The sequence below is a fragment of the Herpailurus yagouaroundi genome, unplaced genomic scaffold (assembly GCF_014898765.1).
Source record: "Herpailurus yagouaroundi ecotype Mexico unplaced genomic scaffold, PumYag 160, whole genome shotgun sequence".
Lineage (NCBI taxonomy): Eukaryota > Metazoa > Chordata > Mammalia > Carnivora > Felidae > Herpailurus > Herpailurus yagouaroundi.
The window spans coordinates 36,124,186-36,139,447 of record NW_024412401.1 but is presented as its reverse complement, the minus strand read 5'-3'; the positions used below and the strand labels follow the sequence as shown (position 1 = coordinate 36,139,447).

At 34.7% G+C, this 15,262-nt stretch overlaps 1 protein-coding gene across 8 annotated transcripts in view; it reads left to right on the top strand.

The window, feature by feature from the left end:
* The window catches only part of PTBP3 (polypyrimidine tract binding protein 3), a 122,228-nt gene that overhangs the window by 60,754 nt on the left and 46,212 nt on the right, over positions 1-15,262 (top strand). For 5 of the 8 annotated variants that reach the window (XM_040481962.1, XM_040481961.1, XM_040481966.1 and 2 more), the window contains 3 exons: positions 985-1,154; positions 4,565-4,711; positions 13,733-13,897. In XM_040481962.1, the coding sequence (XP_040337896.1) occupies positions 985-1,154; positions 4,565-4,711; positions 13,733-13,897 (482 nt within the window). The remainder of the gene's footprint in view (positions 1-984; positions 1,155-4,564; positions 4,712-13,732; positions 13,898-15,262) is intronic. The other 3 variants (XM_040481969.1, XM_040481967.1, XM_040481963.1) reach the window with 2 other exon arrangements.

Here is a 15,262-nt window from a genome sequence, read left to right as displayed (position 1 = left end):
ACACACACACACACACACACACACACACACACACACACACACACACACTGTAATGAAACAGGGCTTTCAGATAATTTGCATTCAGTCTTATATGGTGCTTTTTTCCCAAGGAAAAACATTTCTGAATCTTATGTACATAAATTTGAGTATTCATTACAGGCTTATCAATTCTAGTTATTGTCAGTGTTAAAACAAAAGAATTTAAGTAAAATCTAGCTGTAACTGGGATAATGGATTTCTTTATTGTGCAGCAGTCTTCTCAAACTTCAGATTGCATCAAAATCATCTGGAGGGCTTGTTAAAATACAGGTTGCTGGGTGCCACCCCTTAGGTTCTGATTTAGTAGGTCTGAGGTGGGGCTGAAGATTTGCATTTCTAATAAGATGCTTATGTTAAGACCTACTGTTACATGATAAGGAATAAGATTGTCTTAGGAAACCGCAATTTAGCTTCTAAAAAACACTTTATAAATAGATTAGTAAAAACTACATAATGCCTGAGAAATAAATTTAATTTTCATAATGATACAGCTCGAATCCAAATCCCCTCAGGATGTGGTAAATATAAAATTTCTTTTATAGTCTTTCCTGAAAGTTAATTGTTCATATTTACTTATTTAGCACGGGAACAAGTTAGCAGAATATCTTTAAAAATACATTAAAGACATTATAAACATTATTCTCCATTCACAATAGTTGTTTAGAGGAATTTGATCCCTCTCTATATTAATTTATTTATCCAATACTTTTCCTTGAAATTAAAAATCAGACTTCAATTTTTAAAAAATTTAATACTTGCCATGAAAAACCAAAAACATTCATTGAAAGTGGATGGTTTTCCACTGTCCTTATCTCTGATCAGCCCTAGAGTTTCCCTGAATTTCAAAAACTAAAACTGTTGGAGATGAAATGTGACAATAGGGTTAATGTAGTATGTCAACCTAAATTAGTTTCAGTAATTTGAAAAAATCTTATATTTTTTTAGCTAATGGGAATGACAACAAGAAATTTAAAGGAGATAGACCTCCCTGTTCGCCTTCTCGTGTTCTCCATCTTCGCAAAATTCCAAGTGATGTCACCGAAGCAGAGGTCATATCATTAGGTCTACCATTTGGCAAAGTAACTAATCTTTTGATGTTGAAAGGAAAGAGCCAGGTATGTAATATTTAAAGATTGAACCACAGTGATTATCTCTGGGTACTAGTGTTAAAGATGACTTATTTTCTTGAACTTTTCTGTATTTTCTAAATTTCATTTTATTTACATAAAGTAGTTTTTTAAATAGAATTTTTTTTATGTATGACAGGAAGCAACAAACAAAAATATTAACACAGGACATAGGATTATCTCTTTTTCAATGACTTGTCCTTTTCTTCCTGAACAAAAAAATTTTATATTCTTAATTACAAAATAGTTTATGAAAATACCCTGTGATTATCAGAAGACCAAGACACAGAGAGGATATAAATTATGCCTCATTTGGTAGTTAAAGAATAAGTTTTCCAAAATCTGTATAGAAATGTGTAGTGTATTTTAGTTTAGAATTAATATATAACTTCTTTAATAATTCAAAAGAGATTGTTAGAGGTTCTTCATTTCAGAAGTTAATAGGTTTTTCTTAAGATGAATCAGGAAACTTGCTTTTGTGGTGACCATGACAAAAATATAATACTTGTTATGTTGATTTGAGTAATCACCTGCTTTTTTGTTCCAACTCAGACCCCATTAGGATGAATTCTTTAGTTCTTTCCCAGTTTTTGGTTGTCCTGAAAATCTTTTAAACTGAGCATTGCTGGTAAGAAGACAACAACAGATTTAAGCCCTAAACATTGTGTAGTACATTGTGATAAGACCCTATGTTCTTACACTTTTGTAAATAAGTTTAAGAAACAAATATATTTATAAACAGATTGGTATGTGTTTGGACATGAAAGAGATTATCATGTCTGATTCTGGCCCTTTAGTGAAACTAACTTTCCTGTTTAATTCGGATGAGGTTATTTAAATGAGAGGCTAAATAACATGTTTTAGTATTTAGCTCTTGTATGTTTACACATTTATTTTACATCTTCTGGAAATCTTACATGTGCCTGGATCTTTATTTTAACTCAGTTGCCACTACTGAGAATATATGGTTTGGGTGGTTTTAAAAGAGCCAACATGGCCAAGTCTAATGGCTGTGAGATGTATCGTGTATGTGTATCATGTACGTTATCATGTTTCATGCAGTGTATGCTGTATATTCTGTTAGATGGTTGTGAGGGGCAGCAATGTCACAATTTGTTTTTGTCTCTGCTATTGGTTCTGGGTTTATTATTTATCTGCAGTGCTATTGTGTTAATTGCTTATCTTTCAGTCATAAATCATGTTTAGAAAATATTTTGTTAGTTATATACTTTAGCAAGAGAGTGATGTGATTAGAACTACTTGTAGCTGTAATCTTTCTGATGGCGCTTAGAGGTGGGAGTGTTGAGGGCAGCATACGGGATATTTTCGCCAGCCTTTCTGTGGTTAGTGACTTCTGGGATTTTTTTTTTTCCACCGCTTATTATGAAAATCGATTTCTTTGGATACTTTAGAAAAACCTAAATAATTCCTCCTGGGGTCCGCGTGGAAAAAGTTCTTTTTATGTATGAATTTTTAGGTTGTATATACTTTCAAGAAAAATTTTCTATAATAATAATCATGTATTCCAAAGATATTGTTTAGCTTTTCCTTTGTGTAACTAATGTTAGACATTGAGTTTAGTTCTTTGCATTTATGAAGGGGTTTTCAGAAAGATACTCTCCCTCTATATAGTGAATATTATTAGCAAAAAGTTTACATATTCTTTGTTGAAAAGGTGATTAAAAACCAGACAGGAAATGTTGCTATTGCTTTTTGGTTACCTTGATCATTTTTATCTTCCTTAGAAAAATTAGTAAAAGCATATTACTGATACAGATAATGGTTTTAAAGTGCATTTCTTGAAGATAGTAGAATTTATTGGTTTATTGAGGATCAGTTAATTAATGATATTTGATCTATTGTGGTGTGGCTAACATTACTACTTCATAGAATGTTGTTAATTAAAGCATTTAATTGGTTCATTTGTGACATTTGATGGATACAGTTAAGCATCACATTTAACGTTTGTCAGGTTAATATTCCTTTACTGGAATATTTGCCAAATAGAAACACTTAGTAAGATAACTATAAACAAATAAATAGTTTGACTTACAGATATTTCCCATTTCATATGTTCAGGAAATTTTGTTAATAAACATATTTTTATAAATTGTGTTTTATATATAATTTGAAGTGGTTACTGTACACTTGCTAATTACATGCTCTGTTGTAGTAAAAAAGAATTGAGTTATCAAACTAGAAATTTGCATGGACTTGGATCAGGAGTTCTTCCTATACATTTTTAATTTGAGATGTCCATTATAGGTAGCTCTGGGGGCTCAGAATGGTTAGTATTTCATCTTCGTAACTAACCATTATGGTAGGGTGGCAGAACCTCTCACAGAAGTTTCAGGAGTTCTTACAGCTGGAAGAGGCCATGTGTGGAATAAGACATAGATCTCAAGGAGCCTTTTCTGATCTCAGCTCTTCCTGTGTTATTTTTCAGATATCTAATATTTGTACAATGATTACACATGTTAAAAGATGAATTCAGTTGAGTAAATTTTAAAGATTTTATTGGCTTTATTCAAGGATTCGTGAATTGGGTAGCATTTCATCCAGCAGATAGAAAGGAGCTGTGAAGAGCAGTGCATAATGAAAGGCTTCTGTAGGCAGAATAGGGTGGGACAAGGAAGTTACTAGTAGAGTGAGTTGTTTGAGGCAAGGTCATCTTCCTTTAGGGAATGGTTGGGGTCTGTCAGGCAGATAACCTCACTAGTGCTGACCAAGTAATTCCAGATGAACTGGTTTAAGATTCTAATCTTGGGAGAGGTTGAAACTATAATTGTTAGGTATTAACTCCTGGTTTGGTGATGTGGGCTTAGTTGGGCTTAGTACAGGTGACTTCATTTTGGGCTTGTTGCCTCTGTATTTTTTAACACAGATCTCAGAAAAAGTCACTTGAATGATTCAAATCAATATTGACTTAATGTAGGAAAGATGTTATCCCATTTCCCTAACTTGAACAATTGAGCCTTTACACCTGAATTCTGCATTTAATTGTATCATAAACTTAATTGTATCATAAACAGCTATTTAATTAAAAGGTAAAAGAACAAATCATGCCCCATCTTGGAGAAGTTCTTATTTAGGAAAGAACTATTAAATTCTAACCCCTGAAAGCATCCATTTTACAGTACTGATGCTCACCTTTATTTTCACCTTTTTAATTATTTCTAGATTTTAGAAGAAAGAGAAAAAAGAGGAAAATAAAAAACCACATGAAATCATTTATTCAACTGGCAATTTCCCAGTCCCAAATCCTTTATTGAACTCGACTTTTCATATGTATTTTCGTTTAACATCAGTGGTACACTTTGAAGCAAGAGTCTTTTCATAGTTCTTAGCTGTCTTTCAAAAACATGAGCTTTCACTTTACTTTCTTGTGTTTATTACAGGCTTTCTTAGAAATGGCTTCTGAGGAAGCTGCTGTTACTATGGTGAATTACTACACTCCTGTTACTCCTCACCTTCGAAGCCAGCCTGTTTTTATTCAGTATTCCAATCACAGAGAACTTAAGACTGACAATCTACCTAATCAAGCTGTAAGTATTGAAAGCATTTAAAAAATTAGCTACAAAAAAAAAAAAAAAGCTACAAGAATACATGGTATAATAGCTTAAGATTAATTTTCTATTTCTCAGAGAGGAAAAAATCATGTTCCTTCCTGTTAGGATGCTTTATTAGTAAAGATTATGTATGTAAATTCTTACCTGAAGGCTTAAGTAGTGCCATTTAGAAATACGTTTGAAGTTGCGGTGCTAGAAATGACAGATACTGGGGGTATAGCTCAGAGGCAGAGCGTTTGACTGCAGAAATAGCAGAAATTTAGTTTGCCCTTGAAACTTTTTTCGCGAGTTAAGAGAAAAACTTACATTCTTATCTCTTAAAATTTCAAGTCCAAAAGGAACTTTTTATAGAATACTTAGAATATATAACAAAGGCATTAAGAATTTCAGTGCCGCTTCTATTTGATGTTAACATTTAAGATGTTAATAAGAATTTGTATAGATATGTTCATTAAATGGTTTTTGACTCTTCTAGGTGAATGTGGAATGTAGAATATCAACATCTCTAACCTCATTTTTCAGTTTTTATTTTGATATAGTTCATATTGACTGTAGTTCATCTTTTGTGTCTCTCCAGGTTGATTTGTAGTAGCTAAAATAGTAATTTGAAGTTACTTAAGGGTAAGAAAAATTGATCCACAAAGCAAGAAAGAGGTTTTTTTATTATGTTATGAGCATGTTTGGGCCCTATACTCTTGCTCTAGGTAAAAGAACTCCTCCAGCCCTTTGATTCTGTGCTGAAAGTCATTATAGTGCAAGCTACTGAATTGAAATTAGTTTTCCACATTTTTAAAACAAAGACTTTTTCTGTGCATAATCCTTAGCTTGTTCTAAGAGATATTAGTGGCATATAATAACCTATATAAACTTAGTAAATGAGATGTTAGACATTTTTAAATAGTGTAGACTTTTGTAAATGAAAAATTGACTTCAAAATTCTAAATAGCATCCATTCTCATGGTAAAACATTCAGATAGTCCAGAAAAGTAAAAATGACAACAACAACAACACAGTTGTCCAGAGACAACTAATTAACATTTGCTAACAGTTTGGTGTGTATTCCTTTTCTATCCAGGTGTATTATTATCTGTGTATATAATTTTACATAAGTGGAATCCTAATGTTTTGAAAGCTCATATTTTTTCTTTATAATGTGTCATGGATATTTTTTTGATGGCTATAAAGGCAGAATTACTTCACAATTTTTAAGTAAATGCATAATACTCCCTTCTATAAGACAGCCATAATCTATCCAATGTCTTGTTAATAGACATTGAAATTGTTTCCAATTTTACACTTTTTAGAAATAGCACTGTAGCAACATTCTTACATATCCTAGCACACTTGCAACATTTTCTTACTAGTTAACATTTGTGGCAGTGAAATTGCTGGGACTAAGCATATGCATATTTTATATTTTGATATACGTTTCATGATTGCTTTTTTTAATGTTTATTTTAGAGGGAGAGGGTATGTGTGCAAGTGTGGGGGGGGGTGGGCAGAGAGACAGGGAGAAAGAGGACCCGTAGTGGTCTCTGTGCTAACAGCAGAAAGCCCAATGGGGGGCTTGAATTAATGAATGGTGAGATCATGACCTGAGCCAAAGTCAGTCACTTAACTGACTGAGCCACCCAGGTGCCCCACATGATTGCTTTTTTTTTTAAAGAATATGTGCCAGCTTAGGGTGCCATTCATGTGTAAGCAAGCAGTTTTCCTGTCATCTTTATTAGAGGATGAAATCATATCTTATTGTTTACTTAATATTTATTTGATAACTTATAAAGTATAGTGATTTCTTTTGATGCAGTTTTTTCCCCCATTTTTAACACTGTGGTAAATTACATATGAAATTTACCATTTTGTAAATGCCGAGCAGCATTAAGTACATTCATATTGTGCAATCCATCACCACCATCTTTCTCCAGAATTCTTTCACCTTGGGACACCAGGTCATGATCTCATGGTTTGTGAGATTAAGCCCTGCTTTGAGCTCTGTGCTGACAGTGCAGAGCCTGCTTGGGATTCTCTCTCACACTCTCTCCCTCTCCCCTTCCTCCTTCTCTCTCTCTCTCTCTCTCTCTCTCTCTCTCTCAAAATAAGTAAATAAACTTAAAAAAATAAATTCTTTCACCTTCCCAAATTGAAACTCTATGCCCTAAACGCTAATTCTGCATTCTTCTGCCCCCCTAGCCTCTGGCAGCCACAGTCTACTTTCTGTCTCTGAGTTTTGTCTACTAATGCGGTTTTAAAAATATTTTTACACAATAGTCACATCTCTTAAGATTGTATTATGGTTTCTGATTTTGATACCATGCTCATCAGGACCTAGTATACCAACATTAAAAAAATTGTTTTTGGGGTGCCTGGGTGGCTCAGTCGGTTAGGCGTCTGACTTCGGCTCAGGTCGTGATCTCGCGGTCCGTGAGTTTGAGCCCCGTGTCGGGCTCTGTGCTGACAGCTCAGAGCCTGGAGCCTGTTTCAGATTCTGTATCTCCCTCTCTCTCTGACCCTCCCCCATTCATGCTCTGTCTCTCTCTGCCTCAAAAATAAATAAACATTAAAAATTTTTTTTTTAATTTTTTTTACCTGTGTTTTCTTCTCATATTTTTATGTTTTAGTTGTTTTTATTTAAATGTTTAAATTTTTGTTTTATTAGAAATATTTTGGAGGTGGGGAGTGAGGGTAGGCTTTGATCTCTTTTTTTAACTCCCATTGACCAGTTTCTCCTTTATCGTTTTTTTGAATAACCCATTTATTATCTACTTATGTGAAACTTGTTCTTTGTCATGTTCTAGTTTTCTGTACATTTGCTGTACCTACTTAAAACATGCATGTATACCCTTCTTAGACATGCATACACATTCTGCTTGCCTGGCTCTGATATACCCTTATGTCTGTGCTACTCACATGGTGTGCACTCCATGTCTAATCCAGACTACCTTTTGTATTCACTTCTGTTCCATTCCTGTTTTCATGTCCCTAGAGCTAATGTCTCCAGTATTAATATTTTGTAGGGCAAATCCCTCTTTTATACTTTTTTCAGACATTAATTAGCTATTGTATTTTACTTATGTCTCCATATATAATAGAATTATTTAGATAACTTCTACCCCCCCCCAAAAAAAAAACCACAATTGGAATTGGGTTGATTTTATAGATTAATTTGAGATAATTAACATATTTATATTGCTCTATGATTCTTTTGAGGAGGATGTATTTTGACTCCTGTCTTTCACTAGAGTTTTAAATTTTCATTCATGTAAGTCATGGCAGTTTTCTTATTAGTGTGATTCCTAAATATGTTAGAATAAGTCTTGAACAAGGAATAAACAATTTAATAAAACTCTTAAAGACTGGATTATTCTAAAGAGAAACTGTGAGGCATTCCAGTTGCTTGGCAACCACAGCCAGCTGAAATGACCTAGTTAATTCTTCGATAGCCTTGATTTCTTCCTAGTGCCCTTTCCATTTTGTTATTTTTGTGCAATTTTTATACATTGATGTTTGATAAAATATAATAATTTTTCTTTTATTCAAAGTCCTACACCAAAGTTGAAGTCAGAATTTAAGGTACTTGTTTGCATACATAAAATGTACCAAATGTCTTTTTTTTTTTCTGACAGCCCTGGGAAACTGGTAAATTACTATTTCATTATCTTTTATTCTCTGAATAACAAGGTAACCCAAAACATGCACATAACTTCTTTTCCAGCCTATGGACATACTTGCCAGAGAGGGTCAGGTGAATATCAAATATTTTTTAAAATTTATTTATTTATTTGAGAGAGAACACAAGCAGGGGAGAAGTGCAAAGGGAGGGAGGGAGGGAGAGAGGGAGAGAGAGAGAGAGAGAGAGAGAGAGAGAGAGAGAGAGAGAGAGAATATCTTAAGCAAGCTTCGCACTCTGCACAGAGCTCAGCCTGGGATCATGACCTGAGCTGAAATCAAGAGTCAGCTGCTCAACCAACTGAGGAGCCCTTCAAGTATCTTTATCTTTTTATTTAAACTAAAATTATAGTTGGGGCACCTGGATGGCTCAGTCAGTTAAGCATCCAACTCTTGGTTTTGGCTCAGGTCATGATCCTGTGGTTTAGTGAGTTCTAGCCCCACATCAGGCTCCAAGCTGACAGTGCAGAGCCTGCTTGGGATTCTCTGTCTCCCTCTCTCTTTGCCCCTCCCCCACCTGTGCTTTCTCTGTCTCTCTCAAAATAAATAAATAAGCTTAAAAAATATGTAAACTAAAATTATAGCTAAAAAAATTTAGATTGTATTTTGAGGTACAGCATTTGAGAAATGGTTTTATTTAATAACCATCATTAGGGTATAGACAGTTTTGTTTTATTTTGTTTTTTTACCTTGTGGGTGGACATTTATAAATCTGCAGAGATAACCATGGAAAGATTTTGCCTAAAAATGTTTTCTTAAAAAATCATCTAACTCTACACTTAAGGTCTGTGCATTTTATTGTACATTCATTTCTATCTCAATTTTAGAAATGTCTTTTTCACGTTATCCAGACATGTTTAAATTTTATATGAGGTCTATTTGTCCTCCCCTCACCTTGATGAAATACTTGCATTTCCAGTCATGCTACTGCTGTTTCCTTTATTAAGTTATTAAACTATTCCAGCGAGTTTGTTTAGAAAACATTTAAAAAATTATCTCCCATAGTAGGAATTCTGCCTCATAATTTTTAGCATCAAATACACAGAACATAAATCTTCTATGTGAAATAATCTCTTTATATTAAGAAAATATTTCTCATTTTCTCCCACCCCCAACTTTTCTGTTGCCCTCTGTGGAGAGTGTGCCTCAATTTTATTATTTTTTTTTACTTGAATGTTTTGTCTAATTAAAAACGGAAACTACAGAGTTATTTATTAAATAAATCTGTCTTCAGGTGTTATTTTCTCAGATTTTTATTGTCAAAAGCATTTCTTGCATGCCTGCTGCTCAGAGACCTTTGTACTCAGTGCTCTGTGAAATACTAATGCAGAATATGTTGAGAACTCTAGAATGATTAGCACAATAGGTACCGTGGCTTCTCCTATTTCTCTGTTGTGGCACCCCCCCCATGCCAAAAAGGATGAGTGAAGGAAGAGGAGCTATGAGAAAAATAGTAATATCAGTAGCAGGAAGCATATGTGTAGGATTGTTTAATAAAAAGGATTGGTAGAATGATTGATGGCATAATGAAGTAAAGTCAGCAAGGTTAAGTTTACTTTTGGTTGTGCAGGCTTAGTTTTGTAAAGATTTAATTCTCCTGATCTAAGAAAAAAAAGAACCATTATTCCATTTAGAACTTCTCTATGTTGAAGTCTTTGCCTAGACGTTCTAGAGTTATGTTTGGTATGGTAGCTGCTGGCTACATGTGGCTAAATTTAAATAAATTTAAAAATGAAAAATATAGGGGTACCTGGCTGGCTCAGTCGGAAGAGCAGGTAACTCTTGATCTTGGGGTCATGAGTTCGAGTCCCACATGTTCTTGTCTGCTAATTCTACCTTCTGGGTCTTTTTAAAATTAATTATTAATGGACCCACACCTTCTGCTAATTATAGACTCAAAGTGGAAGTCTGACTCAGTTTTCAAACTTGAAAACAATAGAACCCATTTTGCAAGTAAACTCTTACTGGGGATCCCAGTGTAAAATGTACGAGATAAACTGCTGTTTTTGAGGCAGGCTTGGGATGCTCAGTATTCCGTACACATGGCTGTTTTTCTAAGAGCACAGTTTTGAAATCAAACGATATAAAATTTTCAAATAATTACACATACATTGTTCTCAAAGATAATGATGTTTTAGAAACTGAATGTTGGGCAGTTTGAATATTACCTGATACATAAAAATCTATATGGCCTAAAAATGCTGGTAAAAAGTATAAAAAAGGAGTTGCATATAAGCATAAAAGTGGAAGTTGTTCTGGGGCACCTGGGTGAGTCAGTGGGTTAAGTGTCTGACTCCAGGTTTCAGCTTAGGTCATGATCTCATGGTTCATGGGTTCCAGATCCCCATCAGGCTCTGTGCTTCTGGTGTGGAGCCTGCTTGGGATTCTCTCTCTCTCCTTCTCCCTCTTGCTGTCTCTCTCAAAATAAATAATAAACTTTAAAAAAAAAAAAGTGGAAGTTCATCTATTAAGCATACACAAAGTTAAAAGCCAATCTTCAGAAAGATTCTTCTTTTAATGTTATTTGTCATAGCATAATGTCTCACATTAGAGAGATGATATAATAAACTAAAAATTAAAATAATAAAAGCAAAACACAAGAAATGTTAATTTAAAATTGGAAGTGAATATAATATGTAAAAAAGTGGTGATTTTTTTTTTCATTTTGTGGCACAGACTAATTATCACCATTCTTAAGGAATGATGAGAATGGAACAAAGAGATTGATGAAAACTTGCATTTGATTTCATTAATCATTAACCATGCTTTTTTCCCTTAAATTTTCCTTCCTTCACCCACTTCATTTTCTAAATAATGGTTTTAAATTTTGAGTCAGTCATAAAATTGAAAAAGAGTTACAGATACAATGCAAGTTTTGATTTCTTCAGGCATTTATGAATAAGTTGCTTACCTGATCGGTCTTCATTGTCCAATATTTTAGTGTGCATTTCCTATAAGCAAGGACATTTTCCTACACAACCAAATATAGAGGTCAAAATTAGGAAATTGACTTTCAGTCCTCAGTCCCCATTCAAGTTTTGCCTATCATCCCAGTAATGTTTGTTAGAGCAAAACAAACATTATTTAGAATCACATGTTCTGTTTAGAAGTCACATCTTTTAGTGTTCTTTAGTCTGAAACAGTTCCTCAGTTTTTGACTTTCATGACCTTGATTTGACACTTTGGATAATTATAGGCAGTCTGTCGTCTTGATTTCCCTCAATTTGAGTTTATCTGGTATTGCCTTGTGATTACATTCAGTGTATATAGTTTTGACAGGAACATCGTAGAAGTAATGTCCTTTTTTTCTCATTGCATCATATCAGGTGGCACATAATTTCAGTTTGTTGCATTACTGATGTTGTGCTCTTAGATTCCTTGATGAGGCTCATGTTTGGCTTCTCCACTGTAAAGTTATGACTTACAAAGGAGGAAAGAGGAATATTTTGGGGGAAGGTACTTTAAAGCAGTATATATATACTTCTTACCAACTGTCAACTTACACCAGTATGGATTTAAGGTTTCCTGTTTTATTTGATGGGTTGTTATTTGTTACAATCACTATTTTGATTCTCAAACTGTCCTATATTTGGCCAGTGGGAGCCCCTTCAAGAAGCTGTCTTCTATCTTTTGGCATGTTTCCATAAATATTTGAACAGTTCTTTGCATTCTAGTAAAAACAAACACAAAAAACCAAAGAAACAAAAAAGTTACTCGTTTTGTACTGTCTTTGCTCCAGTTCTGGAACTCGACTTGTTTTAGGGCACTCTGGTCTTTTTAGTGGAGCATGCTATTTCGAAACTCATCTGCCGAATGAAATCTTGCCATTTGCAACAATATGGATCTAGCTAGAGGGTATTATGCTAAGTGAAATAAATCAGACAGAGAAAGACAAATATGTGATTTACTTATATGTGGAATCTAGAAAATAAGTGAAAAACAAAAAACAAATTCTTAAATACACAGAGCAAACTAGTGGTTGCCACACAGGAAGATGGTTAGGAGGAGGGTTTGGCAAAATAGGTGAAAGGTATTAAGAAGTGCAGACTCCCAGTTATAAATGTCATGTAGATAAAAAGTACAGCATAGGGAATATAGTCAATAATATTGTATTAGTGTTGTATGGTGGCAGATGGTGACTGCATTTGTGGTAAGTATTGAGCAATATATAGAATTTTCAAATCACAATGGTGTACACCTGAAACTAATATAACATTGTACGTCAACTGTAATTCAATAACAACAAGAACAATAAAAATGGACGTTTCCAGGAGTTTGACAGAAGTGGGGTTCAGAATTGTGTTTGAGACATTTTCAGATTTTCATCAAGTGTTTAAGTACCACTGTTTACAGTCCTCTGTGTGACTCCAGACAAACCATTTAACCCATCTCAGACTCGGTTTTCTCATCTGAAAAAAATGTAATAATACATGCCTCGTAAATTGTTGTGAGAATTAAAGAGAGTTGTATAGTGAATGCATAGAATGATACCTGCAATTGGTGCTCTGTAAATGTTCTATTATAAGTAAATATGGTCTTTTTGCTAAAAAAAAAAATAAAAGCTTGTCTGCCTGCCCCTGCTTGGGTTCTTACATCCTATTTTAGGCTGCCCCACCATTGAATTACCTTCTTACCCCGGTCAGGCCTTCATGGACCTCCTCTTCACCCTGCTTGGACTGTCTTCACTGCATTGGTTCACACCATGTGGGCCCTTTCCTAACTCTCCTTGGGCTCTAACAGTCCTGCCAGGCTATTCTCTTCTGGACGCATTTCTTACCCTTTTCATATTCCTCAGGTTTGATGTCTAGCACTGAACCACCCCCACGCTAGATACCTCTCTTACCTTGTTTGGGCGCAAGTTGCCCTTGCCAGGCAGCCTACTATGTAGATGCTGCCCTCATCGCTCAGGCTCTGATGCTTATGCCAGGATGCCTTCCTATAGGGATGCATTCCTAACCCCCTCTGAACCACCATAGCTCCATATTTGCGTCTATCATATGCCACCCAAAGGTTTTAGAACTCAGTGGTTCAGGGAAGGAAAAAGAAGAGGGACTTGAGTGGTTTTTAAGTCATCTTTAATGTTACTTTCACTGTTTTTTTTTGTTATTTAAAAATTAGGAAATAAAAATCATCTCCACATTTTCCTCTTTTTTTTTTTTTTGCCATGTGTTTTTTTCGTTTCTTCAAGTAACTTTAAGTACCTTTCTTAAATATTGTGTCATTGTGATAAGAAAGCAAGTCTTTTGAATCTTAACTGATTACAAATTTGGGATATGTGCATCTAGAGAAAGTAGATATGTATTTTTTTCCTTATTTTGGATTGTTTTATAGAGAGCCCAAGCTGCACTGCAGGCTGTCAGCGCTGTCCAGTCAGGAAGCCTGGCCCTTCCTGGAGCTCCTACCAATGAAGGCACAGTCATACCTGGGCAGAGCCCTGTGCTCCGAATAATTATTGAAAACCTCTTTTACCCTGTTACTCTGGAAGTTCTTCATCAGGTAAAGTGGAACAACACTCTTAAGAGGCAAATGTGACCTCTGTAGCTTTTGATGTTTATATCTTAACTTTCTTTTTTTTTTTTTTTTTAATTTATTTTGGCTGGTATATATGTTTAAATAATAATAACCTTAGGCATCCTGTTTTATGTAGGAAATAGTATCTATTAGAGATAATTTTTTTTAATGTTTATTTTGGGAGAGAGAGAGAGAACACAAGTTGGGGGGGACAGAGAGAGGGGGAGACACAGAATCTGAAGCAGGCTCCCGGCTCTAAGCTGTCCGCATAGAGCCCGATGCAGTGCCCGAACTCGTGAGCTGCAATATCATGACCTGAGCGAAGTCGGACGCTCAATCAACTGAGCCACCTAGGCGCCCAGAGATAACTTTTCTATAGCTTCATTTTTCTAACTTAAATACTTGATATAAAAGGGTATGTAAGAAATTCTTTTTTAAAAATACGTAAGCATGAAAATGAACAAAGCATAGAATCCTATTAAAAACACACTGATAGTAGTTATTCCATTAACTCTTTCTTACATTTGAGTATTTTCATTTTAAAAACTCTGAAAGGAAAGTATGTGGTAACTCTTCATTTATAAAATGGAAGTATCATGTTAAATACTGACTGATGGTCAACATAATTTTCATAGACTACCCATTAATATGTCCAAACTGTTGTGATAAAAGGCACCCCACCACATCATGGCCTACTATGAGAGTGTTGAATTTAAGAACTGGAAGGTAACTAAGTTACATAATTTTGTAGTGAATAAAACTGAGAGATAATTAAATATTGTAGAGAGTAACTGAAGAGACAGAACTCAAGCCTCCTAATATGAAGTCCAATGTTGTGTTTTGTATGCTTGTTATACATATATATGTGTGTGTGTATGTATGTATATGTATATATATGTATATGTATACATATATATATGTATGTGTGTGTATGTATTTCCAAAAAAGGGCAAGAAAGAAGAGGACAGAAGATCCAAGGCGGGCTCTGTGCTGACAGCAGAGAGCACATTGTGAGGTTTGAACTCATAAACTACAAGATCATGACCTGAGTCAAAGCCGGCTGCTTAACCAACTGAGCCACCCAGGCACCCCTGCTTGTTACAGTTTTAACTAATACTCCATATATACATATCCTCAAAATGTAACGTACAATTACTTGGTATCTAGCCCAAAAACTTCAATTAGTTTTTGTCCTCTTTTGCTGCATATTGATTCCCTCATACTTGTCAAGCCATACACTGTAATGTTAAAACACTAAAATGGGTACCTGGGTGGCTCAGTCGATTAAGCATCCAACTTCAGCTCAGGTCATGATCTCCTAGCTTGTGGGTTCAAGCCCTGCATCCACCT